At 40.2% G+C, this 24330-nt stretch overlaps 1 protein-coding gene across 1 annotated transcript in view; it reads right to left on the bottom strand.

The window, feature by feature from the left end:
- The window catches only part of egfra (epidermal growth factor receptor a (erythroblastic leukemia viral (v-erb-b) oncogene homolog, avian)), a 43797-nt gene extending 20148 nt beyond the window's left edge, over positions 1 to 23649 (bottom strand). Inside the window, exons 1-6 of the mRNA XM_085253593.1 lie at positions 23350 to 23649; positions 2603 to 2754; positions 770 to 956; positions 524 to 649; positions 361 to 429; positions 31 to 149 (exon numbers count right to left, since the gene is read on the bottom strand). Of these exons, the coding sequence (XP_085109719.1) occupies positions 31 to 149; positions 361 to 429; positions 524 to 649; positions 770 to 956; positions 2603 to 2754; positions 23350 to 23464 (768 nt within the window). The 5' untranslated portion in view covers positions 23465 to 23649. The remainder of the gene's footprint in view (positions 1 to 30; positions 150 to 360; positions 430 to 523; positions 650 to 769; positions 957 to 2602; positions 2755 to 23349) is intronic.
- Between the last annotated feature and the right edge of the window lie 681 nt (positions 23650 to 24330).

Below are 24330 nucleotides of genomic sequence, written 5' to 3'. Positions count from 1 at the left end.
ACAGTAACATTAAAAGTGCCTTTGTCTTACCAGACAGTCTTCAGCTCTGGGTCCCGTGCACCCCGCGGCACAATGCTCATTGCAACAGTCACTCGGTGAAGGTCCTTTGCACCTCTTGGAGCACTGCTGGGCACAGTTCAGCTTTGTCACTGGAGATGAGAGCAGCAGAAGTTGAGTGGAGTGTCCAAGCCCAGGAATGAATTTGTTCTTCTTTTGATTCTGATGCCCTATCATCACCGTGCATTACAGTACTTTAAACATGTTCAAATTATGAAAAATTGGAGGATTGTGCACACAGATTTGTTTTACCTTGCTCTTGTTTGCAGTAAATAAGCTAACAATTAATAAAACAGTGCTTACAAGTCTGACAGTTTTTAGGACCAGGTGCCCAACATGAGCCATTGAAACAGCCTGAGTCACATTTTCCACCTGTTGAAAAAGAAACATTGCGAAGCACCAAATTAAAAACCTTTTAACTCACAACAAATTATATCTCTGTCTTCTGGTGTAAAGTAATACTTACAATTTTTGTTTTTGCTAGGAGTTGGATCAATGCTGATGTTTCCAACATTAACAATATCAGACCACTGGATTGTTTCCACATTGCAAAGCTGGTTGGTCAAAAATTTTACTCCTCCTTTAAGAATTTCTGCAAAAAGAAAACTTCATATGAACTACTACGCAAACATGCACACGTTGGAATATTTACATAGTTTGTAATAATACTGAGTGTCATATAAAACATGATTATATTTAGGGGTTAACCTACCTGTCAGGCTGGTCAGAAGAATCTGATCGGTGCCCTTATTTGTAGATTTGTTATAATTAGAAATCACAGAAAGAGCAAAACTTCCATCATAGAGAGAATGGCCTCGAATGATGCGCAGGTTCTCCAGAGGAATCCTGGATACTGTATTGAGGGCGATCAGGACGTAGCCACCAACTTCTTTGATTGACTGGAACGAAAAAAAGACAAACTTCATTTTTGAATTAAAAAAACAAAAACTTTTGTATTTTCTGAACGACCTGCATTTATATACATTTACATTAATATTTTAAGAGAAAACTGTGAAACTGGTGGTCCATAACACTGGTAGACAAAGATTAATCCTATTTTTATTGTGCTAGAGTCACATTCAGTTTGTCTGATAGAGGTGTGTAAATTAATGTTCAGAAGCACAGGGACACCTACACATATCACCTAAATGAGCTGCTTAGACATTGAAAAATACCATGAAGCTCCCAGCACACAGGTTTTGTGCTGACGTTAATACCAGAGGATGTTTAAACCTCCTCTGGCAGAGTGTTGGTGACTTTTGCACACCGTGCTCCTCAGGTACTGGTGACTGGTAACTTGCCACTTTCAGGCTGAGTTTCACTTTCCAATAACAGCACATAGAGTTGATGGTGGAATAAATTTCACAAACTGACTTGATGCAACAGTGGGATCCTAAAATAGCACCAAAGTCAAATTCAGTCTTTTCTTTCCCCATTCTTTCACAAATGTTTGTAAATGCAGACTGCATTGGTAGGCGTTCGATTTTACACGCCTGTTGCAATGGGACTGAAAACACTTGGGTTCAAAGATTAAGAGGTGTGGCCCAAATACTTTTGTTCATACAGTGTATGTGATGGATGCTAAAAATAAGAAAATATAAATAAAAGCTATGAGATGTATGGTTAACTCCACAATGTCAACTCTAAATCTTATAAATCAAATCGGGTTTTCTGTCCAACTAGAATAAGACTCACAGTTGTTTGTATTTGCTAACCAGTCAAGTTTCACTTTATATGTCATCCCTTTAATTCTATTCTGTACTATTCTGGTGAAAAGCGGTCATCAATAGCATATGAATGCTTAAGTTATGGCAAAATAATGTGTTTCATGAAGTCAGGGTGACCTTTATTTTTGACATCTTTCTTGAGATATTTCATGTAAAGGATTCCTTCGACGTGCTCTTCACATATCAAATACATAAGAAATAGACAGATGTGCTCACAAGCCAAAAACATGTGTCGATGGCACTGAATCATAAAACTTTCAGCCAAACTATATTGCCTCAGGTCTACCTCTAGGGCTACAGACAGCCCACCAGTAGAATGGTTAGCACAGTATGTACAGTATGTTGCTCAATAGGTAATACACAGAGCCACAATAGAGATGGGCTAATCTGAACTGTGGACGCTGGGCAGGTCCAAAGTGATGAGAGAGAAAAGTAAGGATGAAAAAATAGGACTCTAAAAGTGACATCATTTAAGACACTTCCTCTTAATATCAGTGGAAATAAAGCCTTAAAACCTCTGAATAATATCTGCTGACTGTATGCTTTTCTGTCTTTGTGTGTGCAACCCTTCATGAGAGTGTGTGTGCCCAGTGTGCAAACCCCTATACAACCTTAAGCAAAGCTCCATCCACAGCATTATAAATACACCGAATCATCATACCTATTCACTCTCCACTGATTTTAATTATCTGAACTGAAGCGATGCAAGAGGCTACACACATCCAGTATAAGGGGCTTGGACAACTTTTAATCGCACTCTTTCTCTAATCTGCTATATACATGCTTATCCTCAACTCCTAACAAAGTGCGGCTTTTACCCGGAGGAAGGACAGGTCACGGTGATCCTCCATGTGTGTGATCTCCAGGTTCTCCAAGACTACGGTGCAGTTGCTGTAGGTCTTCACCATGTTCCTGTAGTGGTCCTCTTTAGTTCCCAAAAGGTTTAAACGATTGGTTACACCTTGGCACACTGCAAGAAAGGAGAATTCATCATTGTTTCATTTAAATGTTAAAAGATTCAGATTGTAAATCATGTGGAATTGCAGTGGAGAGTCACCAAAGTATTTAAACCAAGGCCCACAGTGCAATCAGTCAGAAACAGAAACATTCCCTGCTTATGCAACATGCTGGCTCCGTTTATGACTTTCTGTGTGTGTGTGTGTGTGTGTGTATCTCTGTTGGAGAATTTAGTCTGTGCAGTCATAACTTGGCATGCTTTCATGTGAAAATAACAGAAGATCTGGGCTGCATCTGCAACAAAATCAAATCTCAGTGACGAGTTAAGTTCTGGCCCGCGAGTCAAAGTCAGCTGCGTGTTTTTATGCTGGCAAAGGTCTCAATCTTTCCACTTGTATGAAGGCTGGTTAAAACAATCCCTGTGACCAGTAAGTCCAACTCATTGTGGTATTCTCCAGAAAAGTTCTGGTGTGTCACAAATTCCATGACAGTTGTAGTTTGTGTTTTTTTGGAGAGGAGATTCACATGTCTACATCTCAAAATTAAAAGTCTAATTTCTAGTTTAACCATATTTGACTCAATCGCAGGATTCATGACATGACGAAATGACAATTTAGTGCTTAAACAATGTTGATAAATGAATGCTCTCTGAGTTTTCAGCTCCCAGAGAACAACTATGGGCTGATAAATTCGCCTATTTAATGTTACGTAATACAATGAGTGAATAAGGAAGGTAGTGCAACAAACAGGGAGGCTCTTTTTTTTTGTTTTAATGAATGAATGGATTTTATTTAGAACAGCTCATCTTCTCTTATGCATGTTTAGGCCCCAAGCTGGTCAAACAGGTTCTGACTGGCAATGAAGAGAGAGCCATCAGTTAATCACCGCAACAGCTTTTTAACACACACACACACACACACGCACACACACACATACAGTGTATGCACGCATAATAAGCAAGTAATTGATTGAGATTTAAATGATGGGTTCACTTGAGCAATTAACTCTGAAAAACAAAATATTCCTCCTCGTGATTATTAGAAATTGCGGTGCTGGCGTAATCCCTAAAGCACATTCCCAAACATGCCTGCTCTTGACAAAAGAAAGCCAAACAACTTGGTCCGATTTCTCAGACACACCTCACAACACATAACAGCTCATGCAGTTGTGCTAACCAAGACACATGTGATTCACATCACTGAGGGAAAAGAACAGGGTTTCTCAACTGGTATCAAAGGATAAAACTGCGTTTTTCAATCGCACTGTGTGTTTTACTTATGATGTTGTGCTGGGTTCATACACAATAAGCGCAAAAGGAAGCTAATCAGTGAGAATTAGGCACAAACAGCTGTCAACCGCCCTCCCTCTTCTTCCTCCTCATTAGCTGGTCCCTGAGGGTTCTCCCTGACATGAACCCTGCAGTCCAGCAGCCCAACACCAGAGTAACAGAGGCAGATGAGCAAAAGCAAGCTGACAGTTTTAATTAGAAGAGCCACGTGAGTTGTAATTAGCCCTCTAATTATTACTCAGATTGTGAAAACCAAACTGTAATAAACAAAAGGTTGTCGGGTTTTTGCAGCTGTGAATATTAATAAACCTGATCTGAACATCGTGAATGCTATTTTGCAAACAGAGACAATCACTTAGAGTATATATACATGCATATCTCCCAGTTATATATAAGCAGCCTGCTCCCTTTTTGAGTTATGAGCAGTGAAGGTGGAAAAAGACAGGTGAGGCTGATGGTTCAACAAATCTCCTCCAAGGGAAGATCAGACCTTGAGTGCCAAACAAGGAAGTAAAGCAAACAGCCAATTGGCCGAGCAAGCAGGCACACAGCCACAGTAAAGGTTCTCCTTGTCCACTTGGTGATTTCACAACTCTCTTGCAGGTGGTAAATGATCTGATATTCTATGACCATAAATGGACTTCCAGGAGCAACAAAAGAAAAAACAAATGAGGTCAAGCTGTGGGACATAATTGTTAAAATCTGAAAGAGCGCTCTATAATTGTGCTGGGAATAATTTGTGTTAGACTTTAACCTGGGAACCTTCTCCAAGTGAAAATGACTCATGTTGAATCACATTTACAATAAAAGTTTGCAGACGTGGTAAGCTACCTTCGCTCTGAAAGAGACAAACTGTTGCTAGTGAGGAAATGAACATGCAGACTGGAAATGACAGGAACCTGTTTAGTTGCTTTTTTAGTCCATAAACCGTTGATTCTGAAATGTAACCTACTGTCTGCAGCCTGCTATAATGCAAGGTTAAGGGTGGGGTTTCTTATGATGTAACTGATACTGTGACAAAGACTAATTGCAGATTGCTTCACTCATTCCAGCTGTACTGTCGTCACAAAACGTCCAGGAGGTAGGTGCAGGGAGTGGTACGGCATGAGTGTGCGGGTGTGTGCACTAGCATATATGCAAGTGTGCAACACTCTAAGCGGCACAAGCTGGATTGAGCTCCGTTGATCAGCACCCAGTCAGAGAATGACAAAGGACCTGATAAACCCGATCACGAGTCATCTAAACTTGCAGAAACGTCCAGTCGCATGTTTTGATGTTTACTTGGGAACTAGTGCTGGAAGTCGAAGGTGTGCGGGCACATATCTGTTTCTGGAGGCTATGGCATCTGCACCACTACATAAAAAAGAAACCATTGTTTAGTATTTGAGATAATTATCTCATTATGTCTTTAATAAACATTTACAAAGAGAATACAGAATAGAATAACTTTATTAACCCGATCAATGGAAAATTGTCTTTGGTTCACCATTCATACATACACACATACAAAACAACAATAAATAAACAGTATTGGTAATGACCAAAGTCCTTCTTCCCCCAAAGGGGGTTAATCGGTTGTCTGTCTGTCTGTTTGTTCGCAGCTTAGCACACACAACATGAATATATCTTAAAATCTCTAATTTTTTCAGCTTCTGGAAGCCAAAAAAATTCTGCCAATCCTGCTTCAATCATATGGATAAAGATAATAAAATACACCATTTTAATATGTAATACTTTAAGGTCATGGTCAAAGCTCAGTCATCAGCGTGTTGTATACAAAAGGCTGATGTCAGCATGTTGTAATAAAAACATCATAAAACACCAGAGTTTTAGTAGGCTATGGCCCTTGCCCTTCAGGGGAAGTTGTGCTCTCTGGTTGCTCTTGTTTGCTGTGTTGCTGTAATAAATCAGTGTGTGCAAGCCGTCTTTAATCAAAATGCTATGCTAAAGTGCAATTATTGTTGTTATGCATGAATCTTTAATTTTACTGTTTTGCAAAAAAGCTGAAAATACACCACACAAGTAATGGATTCCTGAAGAGAAAACGTATATTTGCAGTTGAATGTTCTGTTCATTTTTTACTTCTCAGAGAAGTCCTGTGTGCCAGCTCAAATATAGGTGACTTTGGTTTGTTATTTGCCTAATAAAGAACAACATCTTTTATATTTTTTCAACATTTTTTGATGACAGATTTAGAAAAGATTTCTGTTTTTTTGGTTTTTGTTTTTACGACAGGCGCTCTATTAAATTAGTCAAATGCGCTCCTCTTGAGATTTCAAGTCAATGTTCGAGTAGGCAAACTAGTAATCCTGGAAATTGGGCTGGAGAGAATTGAGACTGAATGTCTGTAAAGCATAAATATGAGCTGCAACATCCAGCATTGAAAAATGAAGTCAAGGCAAAAGTGCCAAAAACTGCAATTCCTCCCTCGGCCTCTTGAGGCTGGCTTCAGAAATGAGTCCATTTCACAGGTCCAAGCATTAAAATGCCTACCTTTAAAGCACAAATAAACATGTTTTCTGCCTAGTGAAAACAAAGAAAAACATTTTGGGCTTTTATAACTAATTCCTGTCTCTATAAAAACTATACTGGTGCTAGTTTTTATGACTCACCTGTCAGCTTAAAGCTGTCAAGGAAAAATGTGTGTGTGTTGCTGGAGGCCGCTAGCAGTTGCTAGGTGAAGATGTACATGTGCTGCACCAAAGGCCTTGCTGCGACCGCTTTGCATTCAATCTCATAGCGTGGTAACAAAACTGTGAAATCACAAACACCGTTTCCCTTGCACCTTTTGAAATAGGTTAGCTGTAGCGGTAAAATGTGTAAGTTTTACTGTGAAGGCGAACGTCTCAGGTTTTGGATTGTGTCATACTTTTTCAAGTTCCACTAAGGCTCAATGACTAGTTCGCATGAGCAGATTCCTTGAAAACTACAGGCAACCTGCTAACAACCAAAGCAATCACAAGGAGGCTTTTCCTGCAACACCATCAACCTCCAGCTACCATTAGCCAACCATTCGGGGAATACACATTTTTCATTAGCAGCCGGTGGTTGCTGATCGGTTTCTAGGCCTGTATGACTGAGGACTCAAAGGAATGGGTCAACGTTTTGGCGAATGCACATTTGTTTTTTGATGTAGGGGTTACATTAGAACATCAACACTCTCTATCCTGGTAAATAATGTTTGCTGAGCTCCAAATCTTGCACTTTTCCTTTAAAAATCTTTAAAATGACACATGAACTAAAGGGTAGGGCTGTGCGATATGACCAAAATCTTATATCCCGATATAAAACATCTATCGTCCCGATAACGATATAAATCACAAAAAATTTAATATTTTCTGTAAATTCTGTGAATCTCGGGCAGCTCGACTTGCGGGAAGTGTTTCCAGCTGGGCGTCGTGTAGCTGGAGTCGAGTGTTTTAACCGATGCACGATACTATACATTTTTAGACATAAGTTGTAACGGCTGCCGTTTTCTTTGTGAGTATTTATTACACCGCGTGCTGCGGGGGAAAGCCTGTTCTAACGTTTGAGTCTAAGGTTTATTTTTTAGCACCTGACGGCTCTTTTTTGCTTTTCATCTGTAAACACTCTGCATACTTTTTCACGTGATTCCGTTTATTTTGAAAAGTCTCAACAGGATCTTGAGCTTTATTGTGAAAGGTTTATGTGGAAAATAAACAAGCGGACATGCGATGGTTTTACCGTCGTTGTTGCTAAGACAACCCATAAAAACAGGCACTTGTCCGTCGGTAGTGTGGTTATATTAAATATAAGAGAAAGAGAGAACTTTAAGAAATTAATATAGCCACTACAGTGACCATCAAAACGATGAAAAAAAATATTGCCGTAAAATTTTGCGACACCACGAAACAAACGATAGCATAAAATGAAACCATGTTTTCTACAGTCAATGAATGAAACGATAGACGTTTTTATATCGTCATCCGATACGACTAAAGGGCTGTCGTATGTTTGTGTTAGCATAAATATTCTTAGATTATATTCGTAGACTGATGTATATAATGTAAACCTTTTCTTTGATGGTTGGCAAAATCATAATTATTTATTGAGAAAATGGGTACAAATTGCAACGGGCCACAACACCACAGTCAAAGCAGACAATATAGTGTAAACATTTGAGAGACATTAACCAAACAAGATGAGATCGAATGTACAATCTTACTCACTAAACCCAGACAAGAAAAGAAAAAGTCAGTTGCACAAATTTACATTTGAGGTCTTATTTGCATGTTTGGATGAAACTTAGCCCCCCCCCTTTAAGGCAATAACGAGTCCTCACGAAAGTAAACCAAACTTCCCTGATATCCCTCTAATGGTTTCCTCCAACAAAGTGAGCCGCCATCTACAAAATTAAATCATAATGCTTTATACCTTTCTGCAGACAACAGAAATGGTCTTGCCGCTTTCTCTTCCTCTCACTCACTACCTGCGATTCAATTATGCTCTGTCCAGAGTCTCATAATTACATTACCTGAAAACGTATACATGATTAAAGGGAGGTAACGATGCTAAGTGACAGGACTCTCTCAAGTCAACAGCATTACGGTAAAATATCTTGCACAATTCAATCTCCAGTGTATCCGCCACTTTTATAACAAATCGATGCCAAGATTAATTCACCTATTTAGAAGTACATGTGTATTGTAAGAGGATAGTGATGGGAAGAGAAGAAGAAACCATCTGCTTTAGTTGGCTTCGGTTTCAAGTTGACGATTACTGGTGTTGTGGTTATTTTAGTTCCTGAACCTTCAGATTTAAGGGAATTATAAATTTCCCAAAGGCAAGTAAGTTAATGATGCAAAAAAAAAAAATCAAAGAAGTACATTCAAGCTCCCTTTTCCCTCGCTTATGTTTTCTGATTGGCTGAGATTGAGAAGGCACTACAAGTGGTCATATGTGCATTCAGTGGTGTTCATTCATATAAACATACTTTGTAGTTAGGATATCAGGAATTTTTAAGTCCTGCTTTTTTTTGCTGAGGGGAAATGCACTCTTCCTTTGCGTGGGAGTCATATCAATCCCTAAGAGAAAACATCTTCGGGCCTCAGAAAAGAAAAAGGGGTCAGTGTGGACTCAGAGGATACCCTCCCCTCCACACACACACATGGAGACACTCTCCCTCCCTATCCCCAATGAATGCAAAAACACAAGGCCCTCTGACATCTCAGGAAGTTGCTCTTGCATGGGGTTAGCTGGCTACCCCGCAACACTGAACCAGATGGTTGTTAACAGTCGTCTTTAGGGAGAGGAGGACACGAAGAATGATTTAAACTGAACTTCATGTACTATTTGAGAATAAGAAGTGACTGAAAGGAAATGACAGGGGGGAAAAAAACTGAAACCAAAAAGAACAAAAAAAATGTCAGGACTGGTTTGTGGTTTAGCCAACAGAGAAGTAAATGTGGGACACCCGGCTGTGGGGTCAAACTGTGGAAAGAGGGTGTAAAGCTGAACACTTGACGTATGGCCGTGGATGACCTTTCCCTAAAGACCAACAAAGGGGACAAAACATAGGGGTGGACAGCTGTAGAAGACCAGCAAATGGAGGGTCTTACTCAATACATCACATGTCCTCATAACAGTTCAGTCCCAGTGACTGCATTTGTTGGCCCCACTGCAGATGGAGCGCAGTCAGTGAAGTTTAGCTGTTAAAAGCTCAGCAAAGTGACCAAATAAAGACCAAAAAGGCTCGTGTTTACTCTCTGCTCCTGATGATTCCTCTCTACCAGTCACTGAGACACTCCAGATACCTGTGGCTGGACCCATCATAATGTTTACTCTCCACCTCAGTGTGAGGAAACTGTGGATTTAGGTTCTGCACAAACACAGGAAAAAAGTATGTATACTCACTGCTGCATACTGTGATCAGCATTTTCAAGACCTTAAGGCAGCACACAGTGCTGGAAAGGCTACATTAATGGGATAATCAACTGACCTTTGGGAGAAAGCAGTGAGCTCGATTTATAAACGAAAAAAAAAAAACTACTACTTTTCCTTAATTTAGGCAACAATAATCAATATTTAATATTAACAACAGGTCAGCTCACAGTGTGTGAAAGGACAAACCTCGACAAAGAAATAACACCTGATTATGAAGTTACCTTGAGCTCCACGAAACTCTATCAGCTCATTGTTTTGGTTTCTCATCCAACAGCTTTACCGTTTTGGTCCAGCAGTTTAGGTTATTGCACAATAATTCCACTGCGCCAAACATGATTTTGCTTAGAAGTTAATAGAAACCAAAACAGAATGAAAGGGACAGTGGATGCCAAAGTTTTGTTTGCCTAGTTGCTTGGAAAAAGAAAATCCTTAAAAAGCTTTGTTTGCTATCTACTGCTTGTGTTTGTTAAATACTCATCGTGTGATTATATGTGTCATTTTTGTGTTTATAGCCTGCTGTGTTGCTGTTGAATGAAATGATGTGTTTTGGGGGGCACCATGGGCAGAAGTCTCAGACAAAGAGAAGGAGAAACTAGAGAAACAAAAGCAACTGTTTGCTGGAGGCAAGAGAGAGAAAAAAGTGTGTTGGTTTTCTTTAACTTTCAGTGAACAAAGTTCACCCAATCCTTAAAAAATAAATATGTTACTGTATGTGCCTATTGACTTACAAGGGGCCTAGGGGCCTAACTCACTGACTTTCATCCTAGTTATTGTTTGAGCTTCTCCTGTGAATAATCAACATTTCTCTTCATAGTTAACAGAAGAGATAAACCTTCAGAAGGAAATTTGTGGGAAGAAAGTCGATTTTTCCGGAGTGAACTAAACAAAACTGTGCTCCTTCTACTCCAGAGCTGAAACACTTCCTGTATAAATGATGAGTATAAAAGAACAGCTGAAATAATTGAGGAATAGTTTTAATTAGGCGAGTCTCCTTCATAGCCTGTTGGAAAGTCCATTAGTGCTCAGTAAAGGCACCCATCAGCTCCACTGCTGTAACTCAAAACTCACCACTTCATCCCCATTTACATTCCAATAATGCTCCCACCATTCCCCTGAAATGCTCCGACATTTAACCCACTTCCTCTTTAACATCCAGACATTCTCCCTATTGAAGACCGTTCTGGCCAAGACAACTCCCAGCCCCCCGACTTTTTCTCCTTCTCTTTCTCCTTCCCTGTTAAAACCATACTACTCTTCAATCCCACAGGAAGCTGGAGAGGAAGACTGAGCGAGTGGGCGTCCAACCCCCCCCCCCCCCCCAAAAATCCTCCTTTCCAACAATCATCATTGAGCCATGCCTGGAAAAGAAGAAATGAGGGTGAGTGAGAGCGAGAGCGAGAAAGAAAACCAACAACCACTAGCAAAAGTAGCCCACACACTTCACACATCGTTCCAGCAAGACAAAGCAGATGTGGATCGGGAAATCCCTGTTGGTTTAAGCATTCCCAGCCCAGTTCAACTGCCCCCAGGTTGGAGCACCTCAACACAGAGGACAGACAGATAACTCTCATCGACTGAAGTCCTCAGTTCATCCAAACAAAAGAGATAAACGCTCTTCGAGACACCCTTTCTGCTTAAGGACTTCTTATTTTTAGCCCGATAGCTGACAGGCTCATTTCTGTGTAGCTCTAGCCACTGCTTCACAGCGCTGCCTGCCAACAACTCTGTTAGAGCCTTAGTCATGTCTCCAGCAATTCTGCCCCACTGGAGTCTTCACAGAGAGTGACCCCATAAAAGGAATATTCTGTAAAAGCCCTGGGGTTTGTGTTAGTAAGCCTTGCTCTGTGGCTCATCCCTTACTCACAAATTCAGCCTGCGCTTTACACATCAGCAGGCCCCAAGTCCACCGATGAGTAGTTTCTTCCTCATCCACATTGGCAGAGGGCAAGTGTCAGGGACAAACGGAGCTCAGGGAATAAGTTTGTAAAGCTGAGGAACTCTCATAATTTTTCAGCGCTGTGAAAGGGTATTTAGTTGCGTGTTGTGTTGTACTTGCCAAAAGCATGACCGATTTAATTTGCACAGAAATGCTTTACAGTTGAGCTACGTCTTCCTGGTGACACACAGCTAAAAATGCTTGAGATGCTATGGTGGGCCGCTGCCAAGCACATGAATCCAGGGAGTGCTCTGTTAAAACCTTTGGAGTATTTTCATCTCCACAATAGAAGCATGAATAGCAGGGACTGACAGAAAGTGTTGGTAGTTTTTCATCGAACACCTCTCTCCAAAGCCCACAGCTCAGTTTTCTTCCATTGTTAACGTGCGGGGCGTTCTCCTTTTCCTGACAAAAAAAGCACATCACACATGCAGCTCCAAAACAATGTCCAAAGCTTGCTTGCTTAAGTTGATTATGACTGAGGAGGCCACCCCCTCACTAGAGACAGAGAAGGGCGTTTGCACAACCTCAGGCCTGGCTGCGTTGCGTCAGTCATCAAAGGCATGAGACTTGGCAGACTAGACTCTTTTCTCGCTATCAGCTACACTGCTGAACACAAGGACCACGGCTCGGATGCACAGTGTATAAAACACACACTACAAATTCTAATGACTACACCAGAGGATGGACGATAAGTGTGCACACCGGGATAAAAACAAAAACAAAACAAAAAAAACTTTCCAACATTAAACCTGCAGAGATAGAAGAAGAAAAAAATAGGCAACCATCTTCAAGCCTTCCCCTATGGCCGCATGCCTGTCTTCGAACAGACAGGCATGCGGCCTAAGCATGTCTTTTATACTGGCTAAAAATAAGTTAAAACTCAGTTCTGACTATGCACAAGCCTAAATCCCCACTCTCCCAGGTAGATTTCCTTTAAAATAAACAAATAAAATTAGGGAAATTTGCTTGAGTGCAAATTTCTAGAGCAGGCATAGATAAGTTGACATATCTGAAAGCTCAAGAGCGGCTACTAAATGGACCTTGAGGTTAAACTGACTTAACCTTTAAGCGAGAAGGTCTCTCAAGTGGCGGAAAAAGGAAATCTGAATGTCTCATCTACCATAATCAAAAGCCTCAGTCTAGTTCCTCAGTGAACCTTGTAGTAACCGTGATTTAAACACAGCTCAGCAGATGTAAAGATGCTTCCAACTCCAAACACAGAATCCCATTTCAGATTTGTCACTTTCTTTTTCAAATTGACCAGCAGTTGCCAAACATTTATTACTTTGATCATTTTATAGCTCAGAAGCATAAGGAATCAGTGGATTAAACAGTAACCAACGTGGACAAAAAAGGAAGAAAGAAAGACAGCAAAGACGGCTTTCTAACATCAATATTGTCAGTGACTCGAGTGTTTAAAAGGAATCAAATTTAGTCGCCTGCTTACGTGTCCTCTGACCTGAAAACCCAATTTGGTTTTAAGTATTTTTAATCTTGTGTAAATCTTGGTGACTGATAATAAGAATAATACTAAAACAAGTGGATTGATATGACAAAAAAATAATAATCTCAGACTCCTGCCTAATCAGCTCAGGAAGAGGTTGTTGATGAAGTGGATACAGTGACAGTTCAGCGGGCTAATCCTACTTCCTGGCACTGGTCCAGGTTTGCACTCTCCAGGGCATATCAGCCCTACCCATCCTCCACCCAGCTGAAGTGGTTTGTTATGAAAATGAAAATGGAGGTGTATATATTGACCATTTATCAGTAATGCTTTAAGAGTGATACGATTTGTGGGTATATAAAATATGTGAGCTTGACTAATGGTTTAGTGGGAAGTCTCGCAACGACAGGGTTGGGTTCAATCTTTTTTTATTGAAGGAAACGCTGCCAGTGAAGGAGTGCTTGTTTTTTTTTTTTTTTACAAGCCTCTGGCTTCAATTATGAAAACATGCAGTAATGAAGATGTTCCGCTCAAAGTCCCACCAGGAAATTAATTCTGAGCTCAACGAAACATTGGTGTTGTGAAACCTACCAGGCAATTAGAAAAGGTACCTCACGAGGGGCGTTGAGTATATTACATTTTAGTGCTGCTGGAGTAAAACAAATCAAGGATCAACTCTGTAGAAGTCACTGCCACAGCTACAATATCATGAACAACGCTGTCAGCTCATCTATAAATGGCTGCGATGAAACACGTTTTACGATGGTGATGAAATCGGCGAGAGGTGATGCTGGCTTCTAAAATGCTGGAACCAAAGCAAGAGAAGAGCTGATCTTCTTTTCCTCCTCTAACACACCCTGCCACAAAACTGCCAACAGTGTTATAACTGCTCGTAACTGAGGCAGAGGTTTATCATAAGGAAGGACGGTTATTCACTTGTCAGAATTGTACTTTACTTGCTATCAGGAGATAACCTGGTGGTAATCACAGAGCTCTTTCTGTTTTGGAGACAAACCTGTAGGCATAAACATAAGCCTCATTTCTTTATGTTTTGCTTCCAATGAGATGTCTTTACTTGTAGTTTTTTAAAGTGATTTTAGAAATACATAATTTGTTCTTTCAACGAATCTCCCAAAAAATGCCAACAATAGCGCAGTTTGAGTTTGATAAGCATAAAAATAGTCTTTTAGCACCAACAGGTTGAATCCCAATGAGCTATTAGCTGAGAACTTGGCATATCTCAGCATGGTCAGCAGTGTGTCCTGAAAAGAATGTGAAGAAACTGGACAAGGACTAAACGATAAGTCCTAATGCATTTGGTGTCCAGCGGTTCTTCTTTTGATATGAATGACTGGCTGAAATTTGTGGTGCAGTAGTCCCTCGTTTATCACAGGAGTTACGTTCTAAAAATAACCCGTGAAAGGTGAAAACTGCGAAGTAGTCAGCTTTATTTTTTACAATTATATATATAGATGTTTTAAGGCTATAAAACCCCTCACTGCACACTTTATACACTTTTGTTAGACAGGCATGAACATTGTCACACTTTTCTCTCTTGTTTAAACACTCTCAAAGTTCGACCTTCATAGAAAAATAAGTCCAGTATTATAGAATGAAACCAAAGATCAAACCCTGTTTTCTGGTTCAGAACATGGGAATGGAGCAGCTGTGAGAGAATTCAACATTAATGAATCAATGGTATGGAAGTGATAGAAGCAAGAAGAATAAGTTGAGTAAAGTTTGACTTATCTGAATGTTTTGTTTTCGCTTAATGCGCCTTATAATCTGTAAAATACAGTAACTTCTACCTTCCTTTAGCATGTCCAGAAGTCCAACTTTTTGAGTGATGGTTAGCATCTTCTTCTGCCTTTTGGGTGCTACCACAGGTGCGTTCGACGGTGCAAACGTTTCGTCATCATTGTTGTGTTTGTTGTGGAGAAAACTTACAAACATACAGTACAGCACTTCAGAGTCACCCTGCCAGCAATCAAAGATTTACGTAAATTTGACAAGCTGAACGCATTCTGTACTGTACAGGAGACACGGCACGAGATTGATTGACAATTGTCTACAGCCAATCAGGACGCAGAACACAATGCGCTGTAAAAAAAAAAAAAGAAAAAGAAAAAAGCATGCAAAATTGCACACAAAAAAATCTGCGAAACAGCGAGGCCACGAAACGTGAACCGCGTTATGGCGAGGGACCACTGTATTAGACTATTGGATGTGCTGCTTTACAATCTATTACATTCAGTTATATCAGTAGACCTGTCCCAGCTTTATTTGTATAGGAATCTGAATGATTAGCTGTACTGATCATTAACACAGTTAAAACAATACTTAAATATCAGTGTTTTAGCACTGTAATATGTAACACTGTGTGCCTTAGTGGAGCTTTTCATTTCCAAAAAAACTCTTATATCTAACTTGGATTTGCTGCCCTGATTCAATATCAGCTCAACTGATTCCGCTATTCACGCAGCAGCCTCATGAATTTGAGCTAATAGGCATGCCTTTCTTCTCCCTGTTGACACAGGGTTGTAAAGTCATGTCCACATGACAAGATAAGGTCAAAGAAGACGACAAAGACTTGAATAAGGAACCCTTTGTCCAGACTTGGGGTTTCTGAGGCTGATGTATTCATGTTTCCTTTTCTTTGTGTGCGTTTCTCAGTCAAGCGCGCACTCCTATTACCTTATTTAGAAGGCAGCCACAAACAGACTATGAATGTTGTTTCATTTCGAGCTTTAAAATTTGCTTTAGGAAAGAATCCTTCCTGTTAGGGAAGCTCACCACAGTTGGCACCCAGTAAGCTCAGATCAATCTTCAATGACAGGAAAAGGAGGTCTAGACTGGAATAAAAGAAATAAGTTAAGAGATTCTGAATGTCTGTAGATGTGAGCATAGCACATGACCACACAATTTTCCTGTGTACATAGAGTTTAAACTAAATTCATGAAGTCAACAAGCCTATTTTATCTTAATGCCGAAGTGTAAGCCGAGCTGAACGACAGAGAAAAGGTAAAAACATCACTGAACCTGTTTTTCTTTTCCACACTGAACACACAGTACATGCCAAATTCTTTGGACAAAACAAGACAAATCCCTTTTGTTTTCTATTTGACTAGAAATTACTCAACAGCACTACCTTTTCAATCTATAAAAGGGAGTCGTCTTGTCTTGTCTGTCTTGATTGACATGACATGCAAACTTTTAATGGAGCATAAAATGCCTTAATAACAGAGGAAACACTCTTTTTCATAGGTAATAAAAACTACGGACCAGACAAGCCTGATCAGAACTCCTTTGAAAGGCATCAGGATTTATGTTTGCAAAAAATTAAGCTGATAAAGTTTGATGTTCACTCTCAAGCCAAGCTTTACACAGTCAGCTGCATGAAATCAATTTAAATCAGTTGAAGCAGAACAATTTTACATCAGTATCTGTCAGCACTGTTAGGAGTGAACATGGAAAAAACAAATCTTTTGAGCAAAAAAATGGACCAAAGCCAATGCACGCCAATAAAAAAAAAATAGCATAATGCTTCTGGTTAAATGCTCTTGGGGACCTCTAACATCCTTTTGTAATCAGGAAGAGAAGCAGGAAAGCCCCTCTCTTTACACTGCAAAGTGGTGAACAATTAAACATCCTGGACCTTTAATGCAATAGTTTTTGACAAACGCTGGGACTCATATACATAACCTGGACTAATTAACCATATTGTGTCACAAGGTCCAAACCTCTAACACAGTCTCACATTAGTGAATCACGCTCAGACCGCACAGGAAGAGCCTAAATGCTATTAGGGAAGCAAGTTTCTGAGATCGGCCACCACCCCTCACAAACAATGCTTTCTTCTGAAATATTCTGAGATGGACATTTATTTGTGAAGCTATTGTTCTCGTCCCTGTAGGGGATTCCTCTTCTAGCCGGGATGCAGTTTGAAGCATCGCGCCTCATAATGACGTGGAGGTCAACAGAGGTGACGACACACCTGCAGGAGGTCTGCAGGATAATGCTGAGAGACTCTCATCTGCAATTTGGATGCTACACTGAAGCGGCAGCAAACTAAAAAAAGAAGACGAGGCCTCTTTGATGAACAATTAAACGAGGACACGGATAACAAAGTCAAAGATCGCACTCCATCCTTCTGATGTTTGTTTGCGTATCCCGACTTTCCTGCTTGTCTCTGCTGCTGCGATTCTTCCTTTGATCTGTGCACAACCCCTGTCCATCCCATTGACATCTCAATGACATGCACATCTATAGAGCTCCACACTGAATACAAATACAGCAACCTATTTCTTTCTAAAGAAAAACGTGTTTCAGAACAGGCTATGCAGTGTGGCAGAACCATGGCTTTCATTCAGGCTAAAAGCCTGCAGGATGGAAATATGTTCAGCGCCCACTTTCCAGCTAAAGTCAGCTTACTGTTTCAGCAGTTTCACTGCAGCTTAACCCAAGTTTCATATTTACACATGAGGCACTCCTAGAAAAACACTGATTATCAACACACTGTGAATTTCTAGTACATTATGAATCAGATGTGAGCTGCTGTATGGCATGTTTACCAAAGATAAAGACATTTTTCAGCCAAACAAGGGCTTGAAGCATTACTCCAAAAGGAAAAAGAATGAAATCAGACAAAAGTGTGACAATCCCACAACGCCCCTTCCCCCCCCCCCCCCCCTACCTCAGCAAAGCATTCTTTAAGACATACAAATGCAGTCATAATAAAACTATTGGAGCTTTGGCCTCCTTTCCCTTTTGACACGACACTGCACTTGATGAGATGACAGATAGCAGAAAGCCTTTTTTTCCAGCTCAACTCTGGGTCTCTTTCCACCGAATACTCCATGCACAACCAGCGGATCATGGAAAGGCCATAAAGTGCTGCGGATGGCTTTGCTACCATAAGTAACCCAATAAGTAACCCACATATCTAGCCCCTTACTCCATGCTGGTTTCTCATTAATGTATATAAACTACAGAATGGGTAGCATCTTTAGTTGTTGCAGTAAAAACACTGGCTTACTGACTGAGAAAACAAAGTTTTTAAAGACTGCAATCCACGCCACTTGAGGCTGACTCCAAAAGCCAGACAATCCCCATTGCCACTATAAACACATATCTCAATATGAACATTAATCTGCAGCAATGGTTGCAGTTCTTTTTGTTTTGTTTTTTTTAGTATTCTAGCTGTTTGGTTTCAATCTGTCCTCCTTTTGTAGTCTGAATTCTTTTGACCAGTCATGTTTGAGCAAGCCTCAGTTGCCTTGAGGTAAACAGTCTGTATGGTAAGGAGGGATGGCATTTGCATAAATGCTGTGAATATCCATTGGTTACTGTCTATAAACTATCGAGTCTTCAATGAACAAGATTCTGTTTGTGGTGTTGGAGGCTTTTGGAGCATTTAATGGATAATATTGCCTAAAGTCTACACGCTACACCCCAGAAAGCTAATTCTGCTCATCTGGAGAAATGTTTCATCACTCATCGAAGAAACTTCTTTAGGCTTTCGAGGATTTCTGGGTTTACGCTTCATGGTAGTGGAACCGAATGCATAACATTTACAGAAGTGCAATACTACTTGACTTGTAGGTCGACACAATAGATTTTATTGTCTTTTCAGAAAAAAAAATGAGGTAAAAAGAACAAAAGCTGCTTCACTTCTAGGCTTCCTCTTGATGACATGGATGTCTAGCCTCGGGTGCGTCTGCTACACAGCACAGATCTCAGTTGCTCGACAAAAGTATCAGTGCTGCCAGATCCCCTGCTTTCTACAGAGGCACTATTGTCACAGGGTGAAACCGAAATCCTGCACCTCTGCAGCAGTCTATGCTGCTCAGACCTGGTGCAGTTCATCAAAGCAAGCAGAGAAGGCGGAAGAAGGACGAAGAAATTATATTCCTGCTCCCATGGCCCAAACATTAAGGAAAAAAAAAAACAACATGATTTCTGACAATGACTGCAGCAGATGTAAATCTGGGAAGGTCATCAGCGGACCTGCAAGAGATAGCAGCAGCCACAGCAGTACTTGGATCACTCAGAACACTAAAATGCATGCAAGATGTTCTAGGATTACACAAGATCATAAACTATATTTCACTACTAACATTCATCCAATCCTAGAAAAGAAATGGGTTTCTTAAAGTGATGAAAAAAGAAAAGAAAAAAAAACAGATGACTTATGGGGGAAGCTGGCTTGTTACACAGGGAAAAGCACTTACTCAGGATGCACTGCAGGACTGAAATGTTGTCATGAGTCAGCTTAACTTTTGCAGGTGTGCAAGCAGATGTAAATGCAGTGATTGAGGCAGACTTCCTCCTATCTTTCTATCGCTTTCTGTCAAGAACTTGATTAACTTGGGGGGGAAGCATATTGATATAAGCGGGTTACATTGTGTCAAAAGCAAGCGAGGGAGCCTCGATTTGGGATTAAGGATTTAGCTCTTGACATGCTCCTGTGATTAGTTTCATCTTTCACTGGTTAACGCATGTGTCAGTTAGAGTGGCTCTTAGGAAGGTTTTACTGCATATTTCCGGCTTGGCATCATTCTACAAAAAAAGTAGAAGTGCTTAGAAATTTTTGAGTGCACAATAAAAAAAAAATATAATCATCGCCTTTGCAGTACAAAGCCAGTCACAAACAGTCACAAAGGAGTAATCATTCTAAAACCATTTAGCGAATGTGAAATAAATCATCCGTTATTACTTGCGGTCGGCTGCTGGGCGAAGCTGTGGGCATTACTCGCAATAACAAACTAATTATGCCAGTGTAAGGAACGAGGTGCTTTTCCATTTTGCAGCAGGAACACAAGAGTGACAGGCGGGCGTCCTGAGGGAAAAGCTTCTGCATTATCAAATCTCAAATTCATTTCCAAAAGCCTTAATGGCCTGTCAGTAGCACCCCTAGAAACAGGTGGGCTAAATGGGCGAGCAAAGTGGAGAAATGTAATAAGCTAAATCATCACAGATGGCAACTTTGGCTGATTTAAATGCTTCTTTGGATTACCGGAGCTATGCCTCCAAAGTAAATATCAGAATCAGAATCAGAAAGGGTTTTATTGCCAAATGTTGAGCGGGTTTACAACATTAGGAAATTGCAAACATATTGTTATAAATATGAAGTTATGATTATAATAAATACAAAGTTACATCTGTAATGCTTCTTGAATCTTGCCAGCGACCACAAGTTTGATCTCAACTGTAACGCTCCTAAATCTGATGTAACAGAACTGAAGCACGGCAGTTCTGCATGTATTTTAGCTCTACCAGGTGGCCTCTTCAGTGAAACCTTTAAAAAAAAATGCCGCTGATTGTGTTTCCATGACAGAAACTCAGTTCCAGCACAGAGACCTCCAGGGTGAAATAGGTCACATGATCTGTAAACTTAGATAAAAATAAAAAATTAAAAAACAGGAGTTCAAACACAGAACAATATGCAAAAAAGTTTCCATGATCGCAACCAATTTCAAATTGTTCTAAACTTACATTTTCCTTTCTTTCTTTTTTTGCTTCTTCTAAGTGTAAACCACTGGCCAGATGTTCATTTGCTTCCCAGCAACACAAACACATTTTAATAGGTCAAACAGACACTGCTTAGTTAGACTGACTAGTCAAGCATCCCTGGAAAATGTGCATCTGCCGGTCTTGTTTTTTAAAGTCCAAGGACTACACTCTCCTTGATGTCCTAAGAAAACGACCCTACTTTTTTCTAAAGCTTAAGCTGGAGTGGCATGGTGATGACCATCACTTTACAACAAAAAAGGCATTGGATCAAATCTACCAAACATCTGGGGCATTTACTGGGGAGTTTGTCCTGTGTGGGTACTCCCACAGTCCAAAGACATGAATGCTAGGTTAATTGGTGATTCTAAATTGCCCATAGGTGAAAATATGTCTTTGTCTGTCCAGGATGTACCCCACCTCTTGCCCTGTGACAGCCAGTATAGTTTTCAGAACAAGTGTGACCTTGGAGAAGAAAATGTATGAATATGACATCTCCACAAATATCACAATAAAAATATTGAGAAGGTGTGCCTGTAAAAATGTAAAACATCAGGAAAAGTAATTAAATACTAGAAGGCGTAACACACCCGCGCCCCCATTACTACCATAGTAATATCATGTATATCCAGTCCTACAGTAAGTAGACTGGTATCAGCATGTCTTTACACATACACATGTAAATCTCCCCAAGACAAGACTATAATCCAAGCACTAAACAGCTCAAGTTTTCAAGTGTTCATCATGTAATTATTAATAAACTCACTCCATATTTGGTTTCTTCTCAAGTTACTGGATAAACCTGCAGCACAGCGATGGCACGACCCCCCCTAGTAACTCTTTCTTTAATCAATAACATGATTTCATTGACATGTTACTTGAGTTTATTACGATTGCACAACAGCCCAAATATCCAATAGTTTGTTATTTGGACTTTTGATTCCAAAGGAGCGTCATGGAGATGTATTTGCCATCTTGTTCAAATCAATTTGACTGCTCTGGACACTGTGTGCTAGTTAAAACACAGCGTGGCACATAGAAACATCTGTCTCAGCCCCTGGCCAAAAACACACGAATCAACAACAACAACTTGAACTGTCAAAAACATATGTTGCAGCTCACACTTCACTGGAAATTCAAATGGGATCAGTTGTAAAAAAAAAAAAAAAAAACTAACAAAAAGAAGTGTAATTAAACCTAATAGTACTGCACAGCGTATCTGTCATCACAGCTGCTCATCACTAATCTTCTCTTGTCTTAATAAAATTCCAAAATCCTTATTTACTGTGGGAGACTTGCTGCTGCATGAAATGTCCAGTTTGTTTAGAAGCCCAGAAATATTTAGGGACTCTGTCTTTTTGGCTCGCAAACACTTTTGATTTGTTATGGTTCTCTTCAAAGCGGCACTGGTCTCCACTCGTGGAACCAGACAGGAGAGATGGGGCTTGCACGTGGGCCGGTGGCACTATGAGTACACGCTTATCCGCTTAAAAAGGGGAACAACACTGTAATGAGTAATGATACATGATTCACGAGAATAGGAAGTTAAATCCATTAGGGATTAAAGTGATATGTTTGGTCACGTTCTCTCCTAACATCTCCCCTCTGTGGGTCCTGAGTAACTCAAACCAACAAGGAGTAAATAACATATATATATATATATATATATAATTTGTAAGTTTTTGAAAGTAGGCTAACAACTAATGTACTACTGATTTTTCAAATAACTCAAGGATACTGAAAATAGCGGGAGAAAAGTAAAGGAACAGTCATAACACTGCTATCTTTAAAAATAATAAGACTACTTTGACCTTATTTTCAGGGCCAAAAGAACACTTAAACAAAACCCAACTTCATATCGTTTGCGCAAGTCGACTAAGGAGAATGTTCGAGCTGATCTAGGATCAGATGTTTATCACGTCTGAAGATGCTTAAAATACTAACAAACAAATGTGACCGCTGGTGTGAGATCTGGTCTGTGAGAAAGGATAAGAAATCCACATTTATGAAGTGTACTTCAGCATATGCCAGTAAGAGTTTTGTCACAAAACGGAGTATGGAAAGCTCACACAGTGCTCGCACATTTCATAAACAGACGAGATTAAAAGGCAGAAATTTCCCAAATCCACATCCGTTGCCTGCCTGCATGATCCTCAGAGTGGTGCAGATTTTCTCGGTACGGTCAGTGCCAGATTTTTTTTGGTGGGGAAAGATTTGAACAATTGACTAAAAGGAAAAATCACTTTTTTTCTCGTTTCTTTCTTTCTTTAAAAAAAATAAAAAATAAAATCGGTGTGTTCGTTTTCAGTGACTAACCTCTTCTGAGCCCCTCTGTAGCTTTAACCAGGTTACAGCCGGAGCAGCGAGACTGTGAGAAACTTTCTCCACCCTCCTATTCTGGATCAAGTTTCTCTGCGGCTTCGTGACCGGCCCGAGATTTCTCTGTGATTTTAAGTTAACGCTGACAGAGAAGAAAGTGAAAGCCTGCTTACCATTAAGACCCAACTACGTACACCTCACATACCTTTATTTTGCGCCAGACCGCAGAAGCTCAGCCAAAGCAGAGACGTGAGACTGATCCACTTGAGAAAACGGGCTGCCATCGTGTTATTTTGAAGCTCCCGGTGAGAAGGTGTCATTCCATGCCAACAAGCCGAGATATTCCGCTTTCCCAAAACTTAAAAACGTCGCCTTTCCCTCTCTCTCTCTGCTCGTTGAGTAAAAAAGACTTTTCCTTCTGTGGGCAACTCAAACTTTGACAGCTCCTCCTCCTCCTCGCAGATATCTTCACCAGTCCCAGCTCAGGCAGCGACTGAGGACAAACTACTGGCTTGATCTGACGTCACCACGAGGTAGGACAGATGCGCCTCTCGCGCAGGTACACGCCGGATGTACAAAGAACTGCACAAACCAAACAGGAAAAAACGAAAAAAAGGGGGAAAGAAAGGCAGTGTTTTCGGAAAATGGACTGCACTGTAGAAAAGTGGCCATAATGTGAGCTACAGCGTGCATTAAAACATGTACAAATAAAAAAAAGCTGAATAAACTTCCTTGAGCAAACAAAGGCAATAACAGTAGCTCAGTAGCTGCAGAACAGAAACACCGGCTTTTATGGTCTGTTTTCTTAGTTTGGTGAAGAAAAAGACAAACAAGCAAAAGAGGAAGATGTCCCTCATAAAGTCATTGACAACCTGAAAGAGCCTCGCCGATATTCGATGAATGGAATATCAGCTGTTTTCTTTCATCAGTACATTTTAATTTCTATTTTTGAAATTTGTCATAAATACGAAAATAAATAAATAAATAAGCAAAAGGAAAAAAAAAATCCTCGTTAATTTTGTGCCAAAAATGATTGTATTTAAATTGTGGTAAATGAGTTGTGGACCATATTTAGCCAGAGCATAGAAGGTGCAATCAGTTTGTTTGTTTGTTTGTTTGTTTGTTTGTTTGAAAGTGACTTTTATATATCCTTTATTTATCTGGGTAAATAAAAGTGTAATTGACA

The sequence above is a fragment of the Mchenga conophoros genome, linkage group LG18, assembly GCF_057382185.1.
Source record: "Mchenga conophoros isolate Kocher_MC1m ecotype Shallow Benthic linkage group LG18, M_conophoros_male_GT1.1, whole genome shotgun sequence".
In the NCBI taxonomy this organism is placed as follows: Eukaryota; Metazoa; Chordata; class Actinopteri; order Cichliformes; family Cichlidae; genus Mchenga; species Mchenga conophoros.
The sequence above is the reverse complement of the archived record's forward strand: the minus strand, read 5'-3'. Positions and strand labels throughout refer to the sequence as shown.